We start from the raw sequence: 26,208 nt of genomic DNA, 5'->3' as shown, positions 1-26,208 counted from the left end.
GCCCTATTGTAGAACTTTTATACACTTTTTGTAATATTTAATTGTTATGTTACAGATTAAAATTAAAAATCTCAATGTTTTCTTGTTCAACAAGAATGTTTTTATCCAAGAGTTTTACACGAAATATTCGTCGTAAATTAAGTCAACAGGCTAAAGAACAGGTAGGTGTTTGCCAGTTTTTTCTTCGCGTTGACCGGAGTGGTTACTTGTATGTACTTCAATGAAAATATCAACTATATTTTACCCTTCATTTTGGAAAACTTCTCAGTCTAAAATACTTGCACATTATGACTTATGATTTATGCATTGCAATCAATCCGAGCCATCTTAACAATATCGGAATCAAATTGAAATTGCAAATTCATACGAGTTAGATTCTAACTTTCGATAATTTTAAGCAAAAAAACATTTTATATACCTACGTATTGGGAGTCTTTGGTTAAAATGTGGAAATAAACTTTAACGCTGATTAGACTAAATAATTATGATTTTAGGACACAGGTTCCAAGTCTGCAGTTAGTGTATACGTAAACAAGGTGCTTGACAACCCTCTACCCCTCGGGGTCGGAGCACTGGTAGTGGGTATTGTGCAATGGAAGAGGATTAGAGAAAGAAATGCCAGAGAACAACCTCCAGGTTATTATTTAGACCTTTTATCTTTCTTCAATGAATCAAGATTCAATATATGCAGTAAAAATCTTTTTTGTTCCCAAAGAATTAACTTATAATATTTTTAATAGCGTATTTTTTCTACGTTTATCAGTTTACTGTTATGCGACTTTTAAGCTGCAAAGTTGTTTCAATTGTAAGTACGTAACAAGTAGTCATAATAAGGCTACTTTATACGCACAATACTATTGTATTACTTTACTAACTGTTCTAGGCAAAAATGGATTTTGCTTTTCTTTTTTGGAGACAATTATCCTTGTCATTTATTTATTTGTAAATTTATCTTACAGATGGAGGTGGAGGGAAAGAAATAGAGATGTTTGATGACAACGGTTATGTTGTAACTTTTTACAAAGCTTTGCCCTTGCGGCATATTTCTAGGTAGGTTTCGTGATTATGTATGTTATTATTTGTACGTTCACTAAATGAATTTGTGGTTTTGAGTTAATCAGAGCTGGATCTTTAAATCATTTTAGTGGTGAGCCAACTTTCCACCAATGAGAGCACAGCATTTTATGAAATCCGCGATGTGATTGGCTGAAATTCGGCTCACCCAGATCTGGCTCACAACTAAAATGATTTAAAGATCCAGCTCAGGTTTAGTCAAACAACTTAAAAACAACTTTTCTTTGATTTTGACGGCTTTTAATATTTAAAGTTAAAATAGGTTTTTCTGTTTAGGCTATGGGGTAAGTTACATGATGTACAGCTACCTGTCTGGGCTAGAAATACAGTTATAGGTAGGTAACAAATCAAATTTAATTCACCAATAAAGAAAATTGAAAATAACCCACGAATAGCAGTAATGGTAATTTTAGGACCATGTTGCGCTGCCCCAGTCTGATGGCGGATATACTGGGATTCTTTACAGGTCAGCGTACCTGGGGAGCCTCATATGATGACTTGAAGAACTTAATTCTTATGGACATTTTCATTCTTCTGAAGTATTAATTTATCCATAATCGGTTAATTTCCTGAATAGAGTATCTAATTAACTATGGAAAGATAAAATCTTGCAATTAAATATTTTATAGGTACTCATTGCTTAGTTATAATATTTCAGAGTTTATAGTTTAACAAACGACATATATACAAGGAATAACTTTGCCCATACTACATATTTCATAATTAAATAACATAAAACTTACTGAAGAGTGGCTATATGAGGCTTTTTTGATGCTATTTGCTTTGATCGTTGCTGATGAATGTGCTGAAACAAATAAAATTTCGTTACATGAGTTGCTAATTGAAATTCTCAATTTAAAAGAAAATATTTCAAATAAATTTGTGTACCTCTGTTGGATTTTGATTACAGTTACAATTGGCGATGGATTGAACGGTAAGATACAATCTACAAATAATTCATTATTATATACAATATAATTATCCTTTAAGTGATAAAATTGAATTTGAAATGAAATTTGTTTGATCAGGACTTTTAACTTTTCAATTTTTTTTTTTTTTTTTTTTTTTATAAATACTTGATTGCTATGGTATTTCTGGAATAGTTGATCTTTTATTTTGCTAAATAACAATTTACCTTAGTTTATTTTTTGGATGCAAACTTAGTAGGTGCTCAATCGGCAGTTTACATTCTAAACAATAACAAACTATATATATACTATCATGGATTTTTATTCTTTATCAAAATTTTGAAACTGCATGGATTTATTGTTAACAAATATTTCGACACTAGTAATCTCAGATAGTTAGGTCTTTTGTTTCTTTTGGCAATTTTTGATACAACAAATGATGAATAACAAAATAAGGGTTTACCTAGAGTTTACTTCCACAAAGCCTTCTCCTTGATTTGGCGGTTGCCTCGGAGTAGGTGGTTTTAACTCTTTTATTGGTTTTATTCTGCAAGAAAGTATAATTTTTGAGTATTTGATTTGATTTTGTTTGAATTTGGCAAAAATGAAATAAATTTAAAGAAAAGTAAATAAACTATTGCATCACATTGAGTTAATAAAATGGCGAGGTAGATGGGCATGGTTGTCCGCTTGGCTACTGTGTCTCAGGTTTGCCCCTAAATTAAACAGGTTTAACATTGCCGGGCAGCAAAGGCAAACCTGGGACACAGAGCCAAGGGACTATATCACAGTAGATTAATTTTTGACAATATTGGTAGTAAGGTACGGTAAATAATGATATGGCACTTAAAACTAGGGTTTTTTTTTTTTTTTTTTTTCTTTTTTTTTTTTACTTTTTATACTTTTTATTTTTTATTTTTTATTTTTTTTTTTACAACAGATAATTAGTTGAAATGAATAGGTTGAAATTAATAAATTGAAATAAATAGGTGAATTAAATAATTAGTTTTAGATAGGTAATTTAGCAATAATTAAGAATTTTAGGCATTACAAATAAAGAGATAATATAAATCAATTATTCAGTCCCACTCAGGGACGGCAAACACTGGTTCGGGCAAATTGTCCATGGACGGATCCTGGCTCGAGGGGCAGTCCGGCATTATCTCCTCTTCCAACTCGGGTTCCTCGCCGGCCACCGCCTCAAGCTCTCCCTCCATTTCGAGCTCTTCGATGACTGCTCCCTCATCCTCTGACTCGGTCTCGCATAGCTCCTCTATGGCTAGAGCATGAGCGGTACCACGGTCGAAACCTCCCCGCAAAGCGTTGGTCACCATGTCCCTGATACGCCTAACGCGGTCGTACCGTTCGACATGGCCACGGATGCGGGCCCTCTCCGCCTTCTCCGTCAGATCCTCCAGACACCGGAACAGGCCGATCTGGAGCAACGAGGCCTCCACGGTCAACTCGTGGTTGGCCTTCACCTCGAAAGCGTAGGACAGCTTTCCTACTGCCCCCATATTCTCTTCCGTGAGAGACCTAGCCTGTACATGGCGCAGGGAACGCGTTTGGCGGCGCCTGGTGGCGCGGCCCAGGTCTCTTGCATAGGCAGTGGCGTTCTCAGTAAAGAGATGCCAGTGCCAGGTGGCATCCTCAACGGCGTCCATCTCGCTGTGGCTGATCAAGCCACCCCATCCCTCCGTCAGCTCCTCAATATGATTGACGGGCTGGGGAATGTAATTCCCGTCACGGGTAAAGGCGATACGGCGGTCGGACATTGTTTCTGAAGATCACGTAGGTTTTAAGTAGTTATTTATAGTTTTTTGTACGACAATTTCACTAGTACTCATAGTTTTAGTAGTAGCCCTGCTATAGAAACATAGTTTATTGAACATCATTTCACTTGTACAGAGCAACAGACTTCGCTTAATCGAGCTACGTCTGGTGGCTTGTCTTCGGTAATTGCTATAGAGTAGCTTCACAGGTAAGTACTAATTCACTAAGATCAGACTTCGCTCTGTTGGGCTCCGTCTGGTGTTTTGACGATAGTTCTTGTACCAAAGTTATAGGAGTAGTTTTTGCTTAAGTAAGCAGTACACACAATTTAAATACATTGTTTATTTCTAATTAGGTACAGTTAATTACACTATTGACTGTCATTTCAGCTGTCTCTGTGATGGCAGCAGGTGGTAACCGCAGGTGGTAGTACACCTGCAGACTGTGGTTGGTGGTAACCGCAAGTGGTAGTGCACCTGCTGGTTAGAGGTAGGAATTGGTGAATGTAGGCTTATTGGATGCTGTAACACCTGTCAAGTTACTGCTCCATAGAAGGTGGCCTTGGGGCAACATCTTTGTAGTACCCCATGTGGTGGGCATCATCAGCTGCCTTGGCTAGCGATTCGGCAAGACACAGATCATCTTCTGGGAGGATTGTCGCTATGTGCCTCACCGATCTCCTGGTGGTCCTGGACACTTTCTCACTCGCGTTCCTGTATGTTATCTCCACAGACCTTATGATGCCGTCCTTGGATGGGAAGACGTCAGACACTATTCCCAGCTTGAAGGTGCTGTCCCCAATGAACTTCTCGTCTGGTGTCCGGGTGAAGATAACAACATCATTTAGCATAGGCTGTCTGCTGGTTCTGGAAAATAGGCTGGATCTCGGAATGAAGTCAGCAAGTTTTTCGTTCAACCATACTTTCCACCAGGACTCGTAGAGTTGGTTCATCTGCTGTAGCATTCTCGTCGGTTTCTCTACTGTGCACGGCTCTACAAGTGCCCTGTTGGATGCACGTCCAAGCATCAGCCTGCTGGGTGTTATCAGATCAACATGCTCCAAGTCATCTGTCCGTGATCCGATACATAGAGGAAGGTTATTCAGCTGCATACAGCACCACGCAAAGCTGGTCTCGTAGTTCAGTATGTCTAGACGCAATCCATCAAACGTAGCATGGAAAAGCCTCTTAATCTCCTGTATGCTTCTCTCAACCACCCCTTGCCAGTTGTGTCCTGCAGCTGGTGCTACCTTGTGTCTGATGCCTGCCAGGTACTGTCCAGACAGGGTGCTGGTTATATCTCCCATCGACAACTGCATGTCCTTGCACGCTTTGACTAGCTGGCTTCCTGGGTCAATGTACACAATATGAGGTACTGCATGATAGGTGACGAATCTCTGAAAGGCTCCAAGAAACGCCTCTGTGCTGTAGCTGGACATAGCATGGGCTGCGGTTGCTGAAGTCGTAGGGCATCTGAAGACCGCACACCATACTTTGACCGTGCTTCGGTGGTTGTGCTCGCAAATAGCTGTGAACGGCCCACACAGGTCAAGCTGAGTGTGGTAGAACGCAGGGGCTACGCATGTTCGGCTCTCATGCCGTGGTGCCATTTCCGCCTCAAGTAGTCGAGCCTTCCTCCTTTTGCAAGCTGTACAGTCAGCCCTCACTTCTTTTGCCAGGGCTCTCGCACCAATGATATACGCTATGTACCTGGATTCTAGGACCATCTGTGGAACTCCTTTGTGGTGTAGGACCTTATGGTGAACATATATCATGATGGCGTAGGCAATTGGCGAATATCTGTCTAGTACCGGTTTTACGAAGGTGAGTGGTTTTAGGTCAGGAAACACGTTTTCAGGATCATCTATCTCCTCTCCATCAAGGAATCGGCCTGTATAATGTAGTATGCCGTCTCGGTCGATTACGTGCTGTAGCTCCTTTCCCTTGTAAAACTTTTCCACCTCCTTTGTGCCGCAGCGGAAGTAGTAGCGCTCAATAACTGTCAACTCCTCCGTTGATAGGGCATCAGATTCCGTGCTGATACTTGGGATCAGCATGCTTAACTCCACCTTCCGTTTGTTAGCTATTCGCCAGAAGATGAAACGTCGCATATAGGCAAGGATTCTCAATGTCTTCCGCCAACCATATTGGTTTGGGTCCAGCAGGTATCGTGAATACTTGTACCGTGTTTGTAACTCTTGGATATTACACACGACGGCAGATATCACCTTAATCTCCTTGTTGACCTCGTCTTTATCTTCCTTGCTAAGTTGCATCTCCTTGACCGGTCTGATAGGCATTTGTGATCGGTCTAGGCGCATCCATGGTTTCCCAATCTGCCAGTCTGAGTCCTGGTCTATGTCAGACAGTTTAACTCCGTCACGGGTGCCAAGATCGGCTATATTGTTGGTCCCATCCACATGGAACCACTGGGAACGATCGGTGAACCTCAGTATCTCAATGACGTTATTCCTCACTCCAATCGTCATGGGGCGGGTATCTGAGTTGATCCAGGATAGTGCAATGGTTGAATCGCTGACAAACCAGGTATCTTTGACCTTTCCTTTCAGGTTGTTTGTGACCACCCTAGCCAGTGTCGCACCCATTGTGCAGGCTTTTAACTCAGCTCGCGGAATAGAAGAACCGGTAACCAAGCGGGATTTTGCGGCCGCTAACCTCACCTTGACTTCACCTGTTGGTAGTGTTTCTTGAACATGGACGCATGCGACTGCCAGATCCTTTGATGCATCCACTGACACTATCAGGTTTACTTCTGACGTCTCCGCAACACTTCGATGGAACTTTACCTCAGGTAACCGTTGCATTACCTCTATGTTTTGCTTCCATCTGTCAAGGTGGGCTTCAGGTAGCAAGTCATCCCAGTCTGTACCCAGCCGGACAATCTCGTGGTAGTCCTTCTTGAATTGCCCAGTTATTGGGGAGACCAACCCCAATGGGTCATAACAGGACGCCATCCGGGAGAGGAGGATCCTTTTAGTGAAGTTTGCCATTAGTGCTTCTCTAAGGTCTCCTGTTACTAGCTCGGGATTCTTACCTCGGCGCCTCTTACCAAAGAACAATGGTTTTGGGTCCAAAGATAGCAAGTCTTCTTCTGGGTCCCATTGATATCCTAGGACGGTAACGTGCTTCTCGTCCACAGATACCGACTCATGGGGTTTCTCACCAGAAAGTACGAACGCCTTTGTTTCGATGTTGGCCTGGTCCAGAAGGAAGTGGATGGAATCAATAGTCTTCCTCCTTTCCTCTTCAGAGTCCTGGCTGTCACTCCCATCATCCACGTATAATAGGTTTTCCAATACGTCAGCTCCAGCGGTATGTTCGGGGAAGTGCTTTCTGCCATAATCAGCTATGCGGTGCATTCCCTCGGCAGTTTGTCCTCCACTGGATATCACGCCGTAAATGATAGTAAGCATAACTCTTTCTTCCACTTCGTTTTCAGGGTTTAGGTCTGGTATCCACAGGTATCTATGCCAGGTCAACGACTTGGGGCGTAACTTTAGCTGGTTGTATGCCATTCTGATATCAAACAGGAATGCGTGCTTACCAGCTCGAAAGTTTGTGAGGAGGTTGAATATAGTCTCCAGCTTATTACTGCCTTTCGCCAATATGTTGTTCAGTGATTTTCCTGAGGTCGTGGTACTACTGGCGTCAAACACTGTGCGGACTGGAGTGGAAAGTGAGCCTTCCTTGTGGACCGTTCTCCATGGGAGGTAGTAGGATCCTGTTGCCTCCGCCAGCTGTTGCTGCATGTCCTCTGGCAGCTCATCCACTCTACAGCTGTATCCATTATCCACTAGTTTAGCATGGGACTTAAGGACCTCCTGACGCTTCACCTCAGAGCCCCGTAGCTGCTTCATTTGTCCTTTTAAAACAGCTAGGGCTACATGGCGGTTCTTACCAAGCTCCTTTTCAGGGTCTGCAGTAAATGGTAGCTCAGCCCACAGGCACTTATGTTCCATATCGAACTCTACTGATTTCGCTATCAGCGCATCTTCGGCTTCTTCGATAAGTGACTGATGCTCGTACTTGGGTCCTTGCCTGCATTTGTTACATCCTCTGCAGTCTGCACAACGATAACTGGCTTCAGACCCTATTCGCTCGCTGTCAAAGTATTCCTTCTCTAGTCGGCGAACGTGCTTCGTTGAGCTCTGGTAGACTTGGTATGTCTCTAGCTCATCTGTGTCAGAGGCGGAGTCGATGGAGGCCACTGACCAGTCGAGCATGTCAAAGAGACTTTTACGCTGGTATGCTGCAGCCTTTAGTTCATTGGTGAAGTAGTTGGCTGCACTCATGAAAGATGTGGTGGCATGTACTTCTGCCCAAGCCTCATGGGGTCCCCCCAGGATGCCGCGGTGCCCCCCTACTCCAGTAAACTTGCTCTCATAGAGTGCCAGGCCGCAGGGTAACTGCATAATCAGCTTTGGGAAGAGCGTGTTGTATTTGATCCCAACGATGATGTCCACGCAACTTCCTCCTACTTTATCAGGTACTGTGGGTAGACTGGATGTGTCACTGCCCTGGGCCTTGCTGAATTCATCGTAGGCTTGTTGCAGTTTCCAGGTGGGGAATGGTGCCGTCGGATTGTCCATCTGAATCCCTGAGAGTGTGGCGCGGGCATTGTTGTCGGCGAGGTTCATGATAAACTGCTCTATACCATAGGGGATCTCAACACTTCGTCCACCAGCAACGTTAAGGACGGTAGGGCCTTCCCTTAGGGTCTTGGAGTTCAGTGCGTTAGCTGCCCTGGTGCTGATACAGCATGATCCGCATCCGCTGTCATAGAAGACTAGCAACGGTGGGCCCCCATCAGGTGATGGAACTTCTTGGCACATAAATATAGAGGGAGAGGTGATATCTGGTAAGGTGTCTTGGCTGGTATCAATCCTCTCTGGCAATTGGTGGGCTGTCTGTATGTAGTCTCCCACAAAGAGTAGTTCAACCGAAGGTATCTTATCTGCGTCCATTGTTTGCTTGAAGTGGTTAAGTCGCTTGGCATTGATCTTGGTGTGGTATATGCAGCACAGGATGTGTTTTTGTCTGCGGTGAGTTACACGACTACACCCACCAACATTGCAGAAGTGGTCAGTCCGACAATCATTCTTATGTGTCTCCCACCAGCCGTTTAGGTCTGACAGGTCTACTTCGCTGTCCATCCTTAGACATCTGAAGCAGCAGCCTGATGCGGTAGCTATCTTGATCCGTTCCTTTACCTCACTAGATTGGAAGTGTTTGCAGTAGAACAGGTGAGTGTGTTGCTCTGTGCAGTTTTCACATCTTACCAGCTTGGGAGTGCTCCCGGGTCCAGCTTGTTCCAGTTTGGGTGTGGGTGGCTTGTCTCCGGTAGCCCGTTTCTGTCTTCCTTCCTGTAGGTTGTCTCCTGGATAAGCATGTTCGCTTTCATCTTCCGTAACCACGTCTGCTGTAAGTACGGTTTGCCCCCTTTTGTCCGGGTTGTGTTGGGCCTTTTGTGTCCGGGTTGCGTCCGTGGCATGGCTTGGCTCGGTTGTGCGAATAGAGAGCTCGAAAGTTACCAGTTCGATCTCTTCGTCCAGGAATTTTTCCAGGTGGCGGAAGCATTTCTCGGTGTCAACTATACCGTTGCTGTCTGTACTTTCCTTGTACTTTCTGGTCAGCTGCTCGCCTCTTCGGTCATCTAGTAGCTGGTTGGCAATTACATGGATGTCTCCTTTGTGGTATAGTTCCGACGTGACTTTATTTTCGGTCACAAAGTTGACGATTTCTACAATCTTCATCCTTAAGTTGATTAGCCAGTCCAGTTGTTTAGCTCTGTCGGCAGTCTTCCATGGGCAGCGAGACAGCTTAAGGATCTCGGTGCGTTTGCGCTGCAGGATACGGGGTATGTTCCCATAACGTGCTGATAGTCGTCGCCATATTTCTTCAACGTTGGTCTCATGAGCGCATATGACCGCGGCTTGGTCCTTGAGACAGCGCTTTTTCAGCAGGTTTAGCCTATCGTCATGGGTAACATTCATTAAGGACCCTGCATACAATCCATACTCCTTTTTGAACTTATAAAAATCTTCACCCTCTTTCCCAGAAAAGGTGGGTAAGATTAAGTTTTCCGCTTTACTACGAGTAGTAGTGCTCTCAGTGCGGTACCCAAACCGTTCAGACTCATGCTCCACTGATTTCTTGGCTTGTGAGAGTATGCGATCAAGGCTGGTCAGGGCGTCATCAATCTCACGCGCATCGTCTAACAAGTCTAGGTCTGCTGCGTCATCACAATGTATGCCTAGCTTTTTGATGATCTTGCTGGCTCCAGCTTCCAAACGCTCAAAACTTGTACGCATAGTCAGTAGATGGCTGTCGTCGGAAGGGATGGTATTGACAATCTTCATGAGTTCCACTTCCATATCAGCTGCTTCTATCACTACCTCCTCTTTCATACCCTGTATGCGCCTGGTCTTTATATCACGCATGGTGTCTGTCATTGGTCTCCCTGAGGAGCCAGTGGTACTGGCTACCGACGGAGCGGCTGGAGGTTCCTTGCGAAGGGTAAGATTCTCGGCCAATGATTTTGCAGTCCTCTCGACAATATGCTGTGAGATGCTGTGTTGTAGTGTTCGGAGGCTGGCAGCAGCAGCGTTGGCTTGGGTTATCAGCTGAGCTGTGTCCTCGTCAGGGGTTATTGACAGATAGTAGGCTTTCGCATGTCGGTAGTTAAGGGTGACATCATGGATTTCCTTTATAGCCTGTTGTAGGACCTCCACCGGGTATGCGGCCAAGGTGTATCCCTCATACTCCTCATATGTAAGGGTGGTCAAATGGAGGTTTGCCTTATGGTTGGCTGCCTTGGTGTCCTCAGCCGACATGTTGGTGTGTCCTAGATGCACAGAGGTGTCACGAGTGTCCTCTTCTAAAATTTGCGCGTAGTCGTACTGGTTATCCCAGTCAAGCCCTCCTGGGGTTTGCAATGAATCGATCCCAGATATACCAGTGGGTGTACCGGTATTAGCACGTCTGCGATACGGAGTTTCAGTCAAGGCTTGCTGGTCGCGGGGCGTAGGGAGCCTGGGTCTAGGGTTCGAGCTTGCCGCGTCAGGTGTCAGGAGAGTTTCCTTACTTGGCCTAGGCGTTAGTGACGTACTAGTAGTGTGGGGCGGAGGTACCAATGGGTTTGTTCTCGGTGTAGGAGGTCGTATGCCTTGATGAATATTACGGACCTCAATACCAGACGGAGACTTAGTTATGACTCTGATACCGTCCTCGGATCGGATTACGAGGGGCCTACTGTAGGGAGCAACAACGGGCGAACGCTGAACTTTGCTCCGGGATTTGAACGCTTCCCTTTCGGTGTCTAATGGGGGAAACAGACTAGAACGTTTGGAACGGGTGTTGTCGCTAGGTTGCCCTTGCTCGATGGCTCTACTGACTAGATCGCTATTGTCCTTCTCGACGCTTATACTGTCAGCCATCAGCTTTTGATTTCAAGATCCACGTGATGTGATGGAGATTTTTGGCCTCAACGTTAGAGAGGAACAAACACGTGCGGGGTGCGTCTCGTGGCACTGCGCAGGTAATCAATTTATGGTGGCTTTTACGCACCTTAATTCGTCAGTGGTGGCTTTTACGCACCTTCAAATTATATAAACAAATCAACAACAATAGCAATTTACAACAACAATATTAGCAAGTTTTTAGCATCCAATATAGCATGAGCTTTTAACATCCCTCGCGGGAAAAGTTATTCTTTTCGTGGTGGAAAGGCCGGCTGCGACTTGACGGTAGCTCTTTTGACCCTACCTTTCCGTTTACGAGACCACGTGCTCTTGGAATCACCCTGGCTGTGTTGTTGCTAGCCCTGGGGTTCAATGTTTCTTTAGAAATTAATGCGCTGCCCCAGTCTGATGGCGGATATACTGGGATTCTTTACAGGTCAGCGTACCTGGGGAGCCTCATATGATGACTTGAAGAACTTAATTCTTATGGACATTTTCATTCTTCTGAAGTATTAATTTATCCATAATCGGTTAATTTCCTGAATAGAGTATCTAATTAACTATGGAAAGATAAAATCTTGCAATTAAATATTTTATAGGTACTCATTGCTTAGTTATAATATTTCAGAGTTTATAGTTTAACAAACGACATATATACAAGGAATAACTTTGCCCATACTACATATTTCATAATTAAATAACATAAAACTTACTAAAGAGTGGCTATATGAGGCTTTTTTGATGCTATTTGCTTTGATCGTTGCTGATGAATGTGCTGAAACAAATAAAATTTCGTTACATGAGTTGCTAATTGAAATTCTCAATTTAAAAGAAAATATTTCAAATAAATTTGTGTACCTCTGTTGGATTTTGATTACAGTTACAATTGGCGATGGATTGAACGGTAAGATACAATCTACAAATAATTCATTATTATATACAATATAATTATCCTTTAAGTGATAAAATTGAATTTGAAATGAAATTTGTTTGATCAGGACTTTTAACTTTTCAATTTTTTTTTTTTTTTTTTTTTTTTTATAAATACTTGATTGCTATGGTATTTCTGGAATAGTTGATCTTTTATTTTGCTAAATAACAATTTACCTTAGTTTATTTTTTGGATGCAAACTTAGTAGGTGCTCAATCGGCAGTTTACATTCTAAACAATAACAAACTATATATATACTATCATGGATTTTTATTCTTTATCAAAATTTTGAAACTGCATGGATTTATTGTTAACAAATATTTCGACACTAGTAATCTCAGATAGTTAGGTCTTTTGTTTCTTTTGGCAATTTTTGATACAACAAATGATGAATAACAAAATAAGGGTTTACCTAGAGTTTACTTCCACAAAGCCTTCTCCTTGATTTGGCGGTCGCCTCGGAGTAGGTGGTTTTAACTCTTTTATTGGTTTTATTCTGCAAGAAAGTATAATTTTTGAGTATTTGATTTGATTTTGTTTGAATTTGGCAAAAATGAAATAAATTTAAAGAAAAGTAAATAAACTATTGCATCACATTGAGTTAATAAAATGGCGAGGTAGATGGGCATGGTTGTCCGCTTGGCTACTGTGTCTCAGGTTTGCCCCTAAATTAAACAGGTTTAACACATGTCACAACTTAATATGGTTGGTTGGTTGGTTTAGACTAGCAGTTTCCAAACATAAACCAATGGTCTTATGCAGAAGTTATTGGATAATTTTGTTAATCTATTGGGGGTACTTAATTTTATCGTCCATCATATTATCCATTATCCCTAACATATTGGCATTTATTCGCTGTCTTCAACAATATTCTAAAGGGGACTATACATTGATGTTTAGCACCTTCTGTATTTATTTAAATAATGGACAATATAACACTTAAACATATTTTTTTCGTTAATATAGCAATGATGAACAGTAAACTAGCATGTTCTGAAAGAAAATACTCAATTTATTGCTGGAATGTACTAAAAATTACTTGCTCTCGTTCGTGCATAGCCTCTTTAAGTAAATAAAGAGTTGTCAAATCTAATATTTTTAGGTGGGTATGCTAAAGCAACAGGATGTAATGTATCTGAAGCTGAATTTGATGATCTGACACAATACTCCAATTTAGGAAATTTTTTCAAACGAAAATTAAAGGTTAGTTTCTAACTTAATCAAGGCTTTGTTAAATAAGAAGTTTAAAGAGAAAGATTTGGGGAAAATAAAAAAGAATTTTTTTTATATAAGGGGGGGGGGTGGTTTCCCTGAGCAGGGGATCCCATGTAGAATATACACCCCTGAAATGGTTATTGCTATCATCTAACATGATTTAAACCAAAAATATGTTTTAAAAAGTTGATTCCTACGTAATTGATGATGAATTTACCCTGAAAATAGGCAAAAAACGGCTAAACGGCTGAGCCGCCAGCCGTTACTTTTTTATCTTTATGTTCAATTTAGGGAAAGTAGACCTACCAAGGATTACTCGTGCAAAAGTTCAGATCGAAATTCGAATTCTAAGTGCCATTTAATCACTGATTACGAGATGGTTGCAGTAGGGGAAAATAATGAATCTTGTGCAGAATATACACCCCCTGATTTAGCAGGAAACTTTTTAAAAAATTAAAAGAAATTAAAAGATACGTACCTATATCTTTTGGATTATTTAAGCTACATTCATATAGTGTTTTTGTTCCTAGGATGGTTGTAGACCTATACACAGCTGTGACATTGTTTCTCCTTGTGATTCTACTGTGCTGCATTATGGTCCCATCGACTCTAAAACCGGCCTTATACACCAAGTTAAAGGTATGTTTACTTGTGTGTTACTTCTGTTCTGCTTTATGGTCCTGAAACCAGGCTAATACCATAATCAATGAAGAAAACATTAGTGAAATATATTTTTCTTTGGAAAAGTTAGAGGCATAATAGATTATATCAGTTAAAAAATATTAGTTTCAAAAATAATTTACACAAAATATTCTAAAATTTCAGGAGTTTCATATTCTTTGAGTAAATTTTTGGGGAGCTATTTTGATGGGTCAACCCCCCACGCTATACCTGCCATCCCGGAGCATCCCAACAATCAAGAATTAGGTAAGAAATATTTTAACAAGTTTAATTGTATTTGAGTAGCGCATAATTTGCACCAAAAAGAACCCTGAATATTATTTGAATGAATTCTATGACTTACGAAGTGAATAAAAGAGTATTTATTGCATAATATTTGAACAGACAGGTCAAAAATCTTCACAAAAATTATTATCTTTATTATTAACAGCCGAGAACAATAAAAATATAAACTTAACTATAATGTGTTTGATAATAATGTTAAAAGAAAAACTGCATTTTGTTTTAAGAGAAGAAGGGAAATTGTTTATATGAAGTTGTATTCTACCTGGCACCTGGTGACTACCATAGGTTCCATAGTCCTGTAGACTGGAAAGTTCAACAGAGAAGGTAAGAGTGATTTCCCTTGAAGTGCCTTGTTAAGCATAAACCCTCTCTTCACAAGTTTCCTTTTAGATAGATTGAAAATGAGGAATGGGGGGGCGGCTGTTTTTTTGTTACATACTTTAGGTTAGGTAATACTGGAGGCACGCAAGTTTAGGCATTGGACAAACCTCCCACCCTCTTTATTTCCAATAAAAATTCTGAAATAAGGGGGTACTACCTATTAAGGAAAGCACCAGGTTTTGTTACACTTTCAAATTATGATTATCAAAATATTTTATGGCTCTTTGCTTAAAAACTATAACCAAAATTTTCTTTTAACAAAAACATATTGTCTAGCTTGAAATGTTATGTGAAGATTTTTTCTTATTTTTTTAGGCATTTTCCCGGAGAACTATTGTCAGTTAATCCAACAGTTGTTCGAAAAATGAACAAAGTGTTCGAGCTTAATGAAAGAGCTGTTTATTTAGGTAAAAATTATTTTGTTAATATAGCACAATTCTTTTTTTGTGGGTATTTATATTGTTCGATTGCCATTTCCATGGGTGGAATTCTAATCCCGCCTTGTCAACAACAGTTTCACCGACCTCCCTCCCCTCCAACTCCTGTCATCACCCCTTCTGCTACACCTGTTCTACCTCTTTTTCCCGCGTGATGTCTGTGTTTTATTACTATTCTATTTATTGTGTGTGATAAGGGAAATACATTTCCCTTTTTTTCTGGTGCATTCTCCCCCATATCATGGGGTTATTTTTACCTGCATATGTCAAGGGGCAGGTCACTTTTTGTGAATTTTAAGAAATCTTTGACAAGAACCTTTGCAGTCTTTATTATTATAGGACTGCCTTACGATTTTGACTTTTCATCAATTTTGTAAGACCCAAAAAGAGCCCAGTAAGCTGAAACTGGGACCCCCCAACTCCATAATCTACTCCTGCCCAAACTGCTTGCTATCAATATATCAAACCAACCAACTCTAACAAACTGAAACTGAAACACCAAACCAATTTAAACATTATTAATTTAATTGTGTAGTTAGTCTTTATGTTAGTTATTGATATTTTATATGTATAACAGCTAACCCTTAACCTACTAACACATATCTAATTTTTATTTCGTATTTTACTTATTTCATTATGTATGATTTTTTTTATAAAAATAAATCATTTTTTAACTTGTCAAAGCTTTACAGGAAAAAAACGAATAACGATCATATAGGGGATGCCGCTCTCTAGATCTTTGGCCAAACGGCCAACCAAATATTATTTCTATGCAACATCACTTTTTATTCTCTACTTTGGTAGGTGAATGGAAGCACGGATTTTTTTCCATGACGGCTGTGGCTGCAACTATGGTTGGCGGTATTAAGGTTAGTCAAATTTTTGATAATATGATAAAATCGTCCTGTCGATTTGGAACTTGATCAGTTGCTTAAGGTAAATATTATCAGTACCAACTCGCAAAGAATTTCCGGATTCAATGTTCTATCTATAGATTTTATGAATATGAATATCTTGATTTATTGAATAATGACTAACATTAATGTTTAAATACTCCAGGTAAATTGCATTTAATTACATAATGTGCTCAAGAAAACGTAGAACTTGAAGTCTCAATGATAATAAGAAGAAAAACAACTCATATAGCTTCGAATAGGGAACTATAAGTAGTTTCACTCATTCTTTATGACTTAAAACAACAGTTTAACATCTGTATAACTAGATTTTACATTCAATGTTTTCTTAATATAGATTGACTGTGATCCCGAGCTTAGCACAAATAACTGGAGGTGGGAGAATAAAACTTTCCATCAAAAAGTTTTTCAGGTGATAAATTTATGATATACCTATATAAATAGGTACACTAAGAAATTACTAGGGCAGAAATTCCTTTATTTTAATAACTGTGTTTAGATAGAAATTAAAAAATTATCAGTTTAGCAAATTGGGAAAATTCGCAAAAATTAAGTGTCGAATAATAAAAATTAAAACCTTACTTTCACTGTATGTTTAAATTTAGGAAAATGGAGGTGTTGAGATTAAAAAAGGCGAATCATTTGGAGAATTCAACTTAGGATCGACCATTGTCCTAGTCTTTGAGGCCCCGGCCAACTTTACCTGGAACTTGGAGGCAGACGGCCAGAAGGTGCAGGTTGGACAGCCCCTGTGCCATCCGCCGCTAGAGCCTGAAGAAGCCTGCCAGCAGCAGCAGCTGCCGGTCACCCCGGGAACTGGATTATCATTAGTTAAACATCATATTGTTACATAGAACTAAGTAAGGCCCACTTGCGTGTCTACAGAGACAAAAATATTGCATAAAAATAAAGTAAAATCTCTTAATTCGCCAGTGAAACCCCCAAATAATACTCCGTCCATTAATTTCACTGACTTATTTGTTGCCCCTGTGGTTTTTTGTGTATTTTTGACTAACTTATATCATTCAAAATAATTTAAACGAAGGAGCGAAAGTTTCCATTGGCGAAATAATGGAACTTGCAATGCAATCTTTAGTCCAAGTTTATATGAATCAAATCATCAACATTGCATTTTATTTATTTTCAAATCATACATTGTCATCACTGAAATGAAATATATATATGTATCAATTTTCAGACATAAAAATGACATTATTAACATCAAGTAGTCGAAAATGCGTATATACGTTTATAATTAACAATGTTGATCAGCTGAAATCAAGAGAAATTATAAGATTTAGCCCTGCGGCTTTCTATATACCAAGACAAGCAAGGCAACTGAGTACAGCTTTAGCCTTGCGGGGAAGATTTTATAATGGTTCAGCTACTTCAAAGCAGTTACTGCGTTCATCAGGTACGAATGTAAGCTTGACTTTGGTCAAAAAAAAGTTTTATTTTTTGGCTCTACATACTCTAAGATCTTTTAATTATTACAGTGATTTGTAAATTTTAAAAGAAAATGAGTATGAATTGTTTAATTTGCGGTACCCTAACTCTGCAAGGCTACCTAGTATCCAATATAACCTAACCTAATCAGATCTAAAGTAATAAACCTAGGGTGTATATTCTACATAAGATTAATTTTTTTTCTCTGGCTGCTAAATATTACACCCACCCTCACCCCTACTTTTTAAAATTCTTTTTATAAAAAATAGGGTGGGGGGGGGGGGAATATTATTTTGAGGGAAAACGCCGTTAATTTTGTTCGTAAAAGAAAAGTTAAAATAGAGTTTTCTTTATTACAGGTGTGGTGAAAAGGCAAATAGACCAGGAAATAGCCAGACTAAAGAAACTGGAAGAGAAGCCCAAGAAAGAAATTTCATTGCTGCAATACTACAAGCTTAATGCCATTAAAAGACCCGAATTTAAACAGCGTATTGCGTTGGGTAAGAATATTTTATCCTTGAATATTTTAACAATGATATAAACTAACAAACACGGAAATATAACCCATGTTTCGCATCATACCCTTATGACAAGATATATTATATAAAGACTCTTTGTTTCAGTACTGGCAAAAATTACAGAACTGAAGGGCTGTGGTTTACTGTTAACTAAAATAAGGGTAACTAATAATATATATTTTATTTAAACTTAAAGGGATAGTTGCATGAAGCGCATTTTAGAAAATGATTTCAAGCATAAATTACAAGGATACCATATAATTTTGTATTGCATTAGATAGATAATCAGACATAGCTAAATTAGTCGTCATGTAGTTTTTGTGAAAATATGCTATCTTAATAAATTGCTTATTTCACAAGAATACGATTTCATACTTTTAAAACTACGTGGTAAAAATTTTAAATTCTATCAAATATGTGCCCCATAAATGTAGTGTATATCATTAAACAGAAAAAAAATGCAGTTAACTCAATTTAAGTTTAAATGCAATTTTCAACTATCCATTTAAAAGAGATGAATGATAATAATGAAATATATTTAAACGATATTTGTATTTTAACTAGAATTCCGGTGTAAATTAATTAGAAAATACTTACGCTGAGACGAAATATCCTTGATTTGTAAAAAAAAAAATATTTCACTGATAATAAGTTAAAAACAGGAGGTACTTCTTGAAGTACTGGGGGATATTGACGTCCCTCCCCTTACCAGTCACCCTTCCTTCCAGGGATATGAAAGGTTTGCGTAGGACTAACTATCCTACCTGTAAAAATCATCACAGTTACAGAAACCACCCACAAAACCTCAAACACTTATGGCTTTAACACAGCCAGAGGTGTGCATGAAACAAGAACTGTTGGAACTGATGCTCAGTTTACTGAGAATATGAAAGATGATGGTGAAACCCGAAAGGAAGCTATCAACTTGATGACAGGACCAATAAGTTCTAAGCAAAGCTGTAAGATAGGAACCTGGAATGTTAGAACAATGTATGAGTCAACTAAAACAGCCCAAGTAGTTAAAGAAATGACAAGTTACAATATCGGAATACTTGGAATTGCAGAATGTAGATGGACAGGACAAGGACAAACCACAACCAAAGATGGCCACCTAATACTTTATTCTGGTCATGAAAGTCAACATATGTATGGGGTTGCTATAATTATCCAAAAACGACATGTCAATTCACTAATAGACTGGAAACCTATATCAGACAGAATAATTAAGGCTAGATTCCAATCAAGGCACTGCAAGTTGACCCTTATCCAATGCTATGCCCCAACAAATGACAAAAGTGAAGAAGTAAAACAAGAGTTTTATGATCAACTGCAATCAATCAGAAACTCAGTACCCAAACATGACATGTGTCTAGTTCTTGGAGATATGAATGCTAAAGTAGGAACTGACAGGACTGGAGTGGAAAATGCAATGGGACACTTTGGCATAGGTACAAGAAATGAAAATGGAGAACTTTTACTTGAATTCTGTTTAAATAATGATATGGTCGTAGGAGGTACATTATTCCAACACAAAAACATTCACAAATATACCTGGACAACACCTGATGGACAAACAAGAAACATGATTGACCATATTATGATCAATAGAAAATGGGTCAAATCAATGCAAGACTGTAGGAGCTATAGAGGAGCCGACATATTCAGTGACCATGAACTAGTTGTCAGTAAGATTAAATTAAAGCTGAAGCGTACTGGCCATGATAAAAAGAGTGAGATTGGCAGACAATATGATTCTTCAAGATTAAAGGACCCAGTGATAAAGAATGAATTTGTCTTAAAACTCAGAAATAGATTTCAAGTCTTAGAGGACCTAAATGACGAGACTGAGATCACTTGGACTTCAATTAAAGAAAACTTTCAATCTACTGCTAAGGAAATCCTAGGACACAAGAAACCAGAGAAAAAGGACTGGATCTCTGAAGAAACATGGAACAAAATAGAAGAGAGAAAGAATCTTAAAAACAAAATTCATAATGCTCAACATTTGGCTGACATGGGCAATTTAAGAGCTGAATATACTGCTAAAGACAAAGAAGTCAAAAAGCGCACAAGGAAAGACAAGAGAGATTACATTGACAATCTGGCTGAAAAGGCCCAGAGAGCAGCTGACTTCGGTAACATGAAAACAGTATACAACATAACCAAGCAATTAAGTGGCAAATATAACAAAAAGAGTGGTGAAACTATCAAGGCTAAAGATGGTAAATTACTCACTACAGAAAAAGAAGTTGCTGAAAGGTGGAAATCGCATTTTGAAGAAGTGTTGAACAGACCTGAACCTGAAATTACTGCTGAACCAGAACCAGGACATGAAATAGACATAGACACAAGACCACCAACTATTCAAGAAGTTAAAGCTGCTATACATAGTCTAAAGAACGACAAAGCACCTGGACCTGACTTAATAACTGCTGAAATGCTTAAGGCAGACATAGATCTTTCTGCTAGGACTCTGACTGATCTCTTTGATAAAATTTGGAGACAAGAAAAGATACCAACTGACTGGTCTAAAGGTATAATCATAAAACTACCTAAGAAGGGAGATTTGAACAATTGTGATAATTGGAGAGGAATTATGCTGCTTTCTATCCCAAGCAAGGTCCTATGTAAAGTTATTTTAAACAGAATTGATGAGAAAATTGACAATAAACTAAGAGAAGAACAAGCTGGGTTCCGTGCTGGAAGAGGCTGTGTTGACCAAATTTTCACCCTTAGGACAGTTATTGAACAATGTGTTGAATTTAACAAGCCACTCCATGTAAATTTTGTTGATTTCTCTAAGGCCTTTGACTCCATACACAGACAAACACTCTGGAAAATACTAAGAAGTTATGGTATACCTGAAAAGATGATAATTATGATAACTAAATTTTATGACAACTTCCAAGCCTGTGTTTCAGTTGGAAACAATAAGACATCTGATTTCTTTAAAATAAGCACTGGAGTTAGACAGGGATGCATTTTATCACCTATTCTATTTATATTGGTCATTGACTGGGTGATGAAGAAAGCCACAGAGGACAAAAAACGTGGTCTCCAGCTGGGCATACTAGGACACCTAGAAGATCTGGACTTTGCTGATGATCTGGCACTGATTTCAGAAACAATTAAACATCTACAAGCTAAGACAGATAGACTAGTCAAATACGCAGGACAAGTCGGGCTCTTTGTTAATGTCAAGAAGACTGAAATTATGAATATACCTACAAACCCTGATCAAACTATAACAATAAATGGTGAACAATTGAAACAAAACAACAAATTCACCTATTTGGGGAGTGTTATCAGCAGTGAAAATGGCTCAAAAGCTGATATTAAAACCAGGATTGATAAGGCTAGGGTTGCTTTCAACAGTCTACACAACGTTTGGAATTCAAAGAAACTTGCTCTGAAAACAAAAATCAGACTTTACAACAGTAATGTAAAATCAGTTCTTCTTTATGGAGCTGAATGCTGGAGAACTGTGAAAACTGAAACAAATCAACTTAATGCATTTCACAATAGCTGCCTAAGAAGAATTTGCAAAATATTCTGGCCAAACAAAATATCAAACATTGAGCTGTATGCTAAGACCAAGTGCAATAGTATTGAAGCAGAAGTGAAATTTAAAAGACTAAGATGGCTAGGACATGTGCTCAGAATGGAACAAAATAGGTTTCCAAAAAAGTGCTTAAAATGGAACCCCACCACTGGTAAACGTAAACGGGGACAACCAAAAATGACCTGGAGGCGGAGCACTGAAAAGGACCTCTTTAATTTGAAATTAACATGGGGAGAAGCTGAAGCACTTGCCACAAAAAGGAATTCATGGAGGAGCAGGGTGGCCGTATTCTCTGGACTCCACAGTCCAAAAGAGAGACGCGACTGAACTGAACTGAAGTTAAAAACAGAGAATATTTACCTACATCCAAGCTTTAAAAAAGTTTAAAAGAAATATGCAAATTAAAAATATATTTAGATAAACGATGAGGCAACAGCCTTAAAAATATATTGGTCAACTAAATCAGCTGATCAAGAAAAGAAGAAAATTATCGCAGAAATTCTAAAAAACAAGGTATCCATTTAAAACATTAATTTTCCTTTAAAGATTTGGTCTTGACCTAAAACAATATTGCTTATGCAACAAACTTAACTATAATACATTTAACTGGGTAAAGAAGACAAAATCTCACCTGGTCTAGATGTATCTGTTGGTCAGAATGAACATCCATGTGTCGAGGGCGGGCGCGGCAAGGTAGCAGCTGCGCGCCTAGGCCCGCCTCCAGTTCAGGATAGTTAAAATGTGACAGATACCCCAGAGGCACTATACCCGGACCATTATTTGTCTAGAAAGAAACATGACTCTTGATAGAATGTCTAGTGGGAATATTAAAGCTAACTACATTTATATTATCATAATGAGAATAAAATATCTCGTCTTCTCCAGCTTGAAGTAGCTCGTCGTTAAAACACATTATGATATGTTAACGTAGGTATTAAAATTAATAAATTAGGTATTGATTTTATTTTGATTTTTTTTAGCACAGTCAATTCCTTGAACTAGTAAGGAAAGATCTGGGACAGCTTCCAAATTGTGAATTTGTGCTGGATGATAATTATAACTGGCAGAAAAGTGTAAATGCAGTTTTAGATTCAATTGGTAAGTTTTATGGTTCTTAATATTTTTAAAAAATAGCTACTTCGTCCCCTAAAAGCCTAAAGGGTCAAATAATGGAAGAGATACCCTACCCCAAAATAGTTTTTATATCGGTTCAGCACTTAACGAGATCTTTAGCTACAGACAATAAAAAAAGTAATTACTTTATAGAATAGGAAAGGATTACAAAAATGTAGAAAACATTTTAGTGCTATATATACATACAGATAAACCAAAGCGGTTGACTGATAGAGTAGCTTTACTAAAGGGTAGAAAAGTAATCCTGAATTCAAGTCAGTAATCAAAAACACCACACCTTTTCTTAGAAAGTAGTAGATTCACGAAATGCATTTGAACTTAAAATTAGTGATCCCAGTTTGTACAGAAGGATCTCGGTAACCACTGAACCGATATGGTCCTCCTTTACAGGGTAGCTTCTCATAGGTCCACCACCAACATTTTTTTTCGTTTTAAATCTACAATAAAAAAACTGGGGTATTGAATTTAACTCTCCCCCTTCTAATGTGCCCCTAGATGCCTCTAGGGGCGTACCCGCTAGTTATGTATATAATATCACATGTTTTTATAAAGCATACCTACCTATAAATAAAATTATTTACATTTCTTGTTCCTTTTTCAAAAAGGCATACCTATAGTATTCACTTCTTACATCAATTAAAAAAATATTTTAAGGTCCATTACTCTAATTACCTTAACTCTTTAATTGCACTTCATGGAACTATCCGTCTTACTCTTATAGTACATATTTTGTAATTATCTAAGTTAGGTTCGTATATTAATCTAACAAAAACTGGATTTTTTTCAGGAGATTCGTTGACGTTGAACGAAGATGAGAAAAAAGAATCAATAATGGATCAATTATCTAATATAAAATTAGGTAATTTTAAATACATTAAAGTCAGGGATCTTAATGATAAGACAATGGACAATAAGTTGAAATTCTTCCCCAATGATGATAAACAACTTACTCCTTCAGTTTAATTTATTTTTTTGAAAGTTTCAACACTAATAGTTTAGAACCAATAGATCAAAATTCGATAAAAGTACTCAAAAGTTTTTTTTTATCAATTAATCGAATTCGTAGCCGTGTCGTAAAATGTATTTTGAATCTCTATTCTACAACACTCGTATGTCTATTCGTTCGTCACCCTATCGCTACGCTACGTATAACTACTTTGGTTAGCAAGGTTTCGTGATTTCTTCAATATAAGGTTCTATTTTTTCATCAAAGCGATAGAAAACATAGAACGCTGCTTTACTTAAGGACACAATTGTTCTTGTTGAATTTAATAGTGCTTTATTCAGGTGATAGTATCCATAGTAATATGTCACGTGACGCCATAATAAAACAGCTGACCTACGCACAGGAGAAAGAATCTGGACAACTTAAAATTGATATGGAGCAGATCAAAAAATTTAAGGTATGTTCAAATTAAGAACTATAACATAGTACTAAAGTACTATGTTATAGTATTGAGAAAGCTTCGCCTTTCATCTTTTTTGGCTCACTCTACCATAGGCATTTTTCGTTTGTCTGTCTAATTTGTCGAGCTTCGCTGTTATGGATGTTGTCATCCTTGTAAATGAGGAAAGTCATCAAAAATCTTCCTTTCAGAATATGAGAAAATGGGGGCAGGGAACGTTAAACTGTAAATTACTCTGGTATACAAAGTTAAAACCTCTATCTTATTCGTTAGTTTAAAAACTTTGGGTACTTTCATTGGGTTGTGATTAGCTTATAAACTTTGGTTACTTTAATTGGGTTGTAACTTGTTCGTTCCTAGCTAAGTGTACAATCTTTTCAACCAATATTTAATAGTTTGTAATGTATAATCTATTTAGGATGCGTATAATCACACCATACTCTATCATGGGGCAGAAGATAAAAAGCAGACAACGTACAATATCAAGAAGTTTTTGCAACAGAGGAATGCCTTGCCACGTGAAAACTAAATGTATGAATATAGCCGATAATGATCAAGTCTGCAAATTAAATAGACTCTCATACTACATTTGAATAATAAGGAAAATTTCAAGAGAATCAGGGGTGTATATTCTGCACAAGATTTATTTTTTTTCCCTTGCTAAAATTTTTTTTATTTTTCTTCCCCCCCTAGTTTTTTCTCACCAAGTAGGGGGAAAATGGAAAAATATTTAAAGAACTCTATATTTTTTTTATTTTATCCCTCCTACCACACATTTTAAAAAGTTTTTTTTACCAAGGAGGGGGGGAAATGGAAAAAATGTTTTCAGTTTTCTTAATTTTTACATTTTTTTTCCCTCCAACCACTTATTTTTTATTTTTTTTTCCCCCCCCTGAGCAGGGGATCCCATGTAGAATATACACCCCTGAAGAGAATTTAAATTAATCTTCGTCAAATTCTCAAGTTTTAATTTAATATCTTCAATATTGGGAGGACGAAATGAATTTAAATTGTTTGAGGGCTATTATTCTCTCCCTCCCCAGATTGTTGTTGAATAGAAATCTTTATTTATCAAAAACTTTGCTGTGATAATAAATAATTGTATAATAGATAGGTAGTATTTAAAAATTTACAAAATTCCATTTGATTTCTTTTCTTCAGAATAGAATTTTTTTTATGTAAAATCAATAATTGCGCAAATAGTTGCAATATAAATTGCAAAAAAAACACGTCTACTTATGTTCGTTTTCAGCAAAAAATGCTATTCTGACTATAAAAGAAAACATTACATGGATTTTTTAAAAGTGAAATATATCTTGCCTATATTTTAATTTATGGTGAATTTCAGATGGAAAATGATTGAAAATGAATGAGAGGAAGGGTAAATTTCTGGCCATCTTTGTTGCCCTGTTTTTTGTTGTCAAGGTAATTTGTCAACATTTTAGTTTATCAGACCCTACAAAAAATATATATTAATTTAAAAACCTTGTCATTCAATAAGTAACTAAATAATAACAGTTAATTTTGTTAATGGTTTTACAGTTGAGAAGAACGGAAGAAGATGCTTTGGCCATATAGAATTTATTCTTTCCATATGGTAGATTATATATTAATATAAATACAAGTTTTCCTGTTTCCTGTTTCCTAATACTACATGTATAAACAATTCGTTTTTGTTTTTCAAATGACAATCAAGTGATTAATAATCGCTGATTACTAATAAAAAATAAATGAAACTTTTATTTAGGATGTGAGTGCGGTTATTGTCTATTTTCAACAAGAAAAATCCGCCAAACAAATGAAGCGAGGAGATTTCAATAGATTTAACTATGCCTATCTATTTGATATTTTATTTCCAAAAACTATTACAGCCTTTAGTTTTAAAGGCGATAAGTAATCAATAGTTCTTAATTGGTTCTAGAGTCATGTCTTTGTTTAATACCGTAAAATACACAGTAATAAATCACGACATTAATACTCTAAATCAACAAATTATTTTTTCTCTGTGATATGTACAAAGATATTCCATAAATTTACATTATATTAAATATTATTCGTTTGAA

The 26,208-nt window shown here is 38.0% G+C and overlaps 2 protein-coding genes and 2 long non-coding RNA genes across 4 annotated transcripts; 3 read left to right on the top strand and 1 right to left on the bottom strand.

Moving 5' to 3' along the window:
- The first annotated feature begins 17 nt into the window (after positions 1 to 17).
- LOC145322374 (phosphatidylserine decarboxylase proenzyme, mitochondrial-like) lies at positions 18 to 17,286 on the top strand. The gene is made up of 12 exons (XM_080164359.1): positions 18 to 161; positions 495 to 636; positions 960 to 1,050; positions 1,351 to 1,409; positions 13,269 to 13,369; positions 13,912 to 14,020; positions 14,207 to 14,308; positions 14,572 to 14,671; positions 15,044 to 15,135; positions 15,970 to 16,034; positions 16,417 to 16,491; positions 16,685 to 17,286. The coding sequence occupies exons 1-12, from the start codon at positions 75 to 77 to the stop codon at positions 16,931 to 16,933; spliced, it is 1,272 nt and encodes a 423-aa protein (XP_080020485.1). The 5' UTR covers positions 18 to 74; the 3' UTR covers positions 16,934 to 17,286.
- Positions 11,636 to 12,153, bottom strand: LOC145322382 (uncharacterized). The gene is made up of 3 exons (XR_013880645.1): positions 12,094 to 12,153; positions 11,949 to 12,010; positions 11,636 to 11,774 (listed from the first exon to the last, which is right to left on the bottom strand). It is a non-coding gene; the product is annotated as an uncharacterized LOC145322382 (long non-coding RNA).
- Positions 17,262 to 25,494, top strand: LOC145322376 (uncharacterized). The gene is made up of 9 exons (XM_080164362.1): positions 17,262 to 17,493; positions 17,885 to 18,025; positions 18,149 to 18,204; positions 22,023 to 22,118; positions 22,586 to 22,703; positions 23,527 to 23,598; positions 24,027 to 24,142; positions 24,564 to 24,768; positions 25,079 to 25,494. Exons 1-8 carry the CDS (start codon positions 17,262 to 17,264, stop codon positions 24,672 to 24,674), a joined length of 942 nt encoding a protein of 313 aa, XP_080020488.1. The 3' UTR covers positions 24,675 to 24,768; positions 25,079 to 25,494.
- Positions 25,453 to 26,200, top strand: LOC145322381 (uncharacterized). The gene is made up of 2 exons (XR_013880644.1): positions 25,453 to 25,570; positions 25,893 to 26,200. It is a non-coding gene; the product is annotated as an uncharacterized LOC145322381 (long non-coding RNA).
- The last annotated feature ends 8 nt before the right edge of the window (positions 26,201 to 26,208 follow it).

The sequence above is a fragment of the Acartia tonsa genome, chromosome 6 (assembly GCF_053477335.1).
Source record: "Acartia tonsa isolate MP-2025a chromosome 6, ASM5347733v1, whole genome shotgun sequence".
Classification (NCBI taxonomy): Eukaryota; Metazoa; Arthropoda; class Copepoda; order Calanoida; family Acartiidae; genus Acartia; species Acartia tonsa.
The sequence above is the reverse complement of the archived record's forward strand: the minus strand, read 5'-3'. Positions and strand labels throughout refer to the sequence as shown.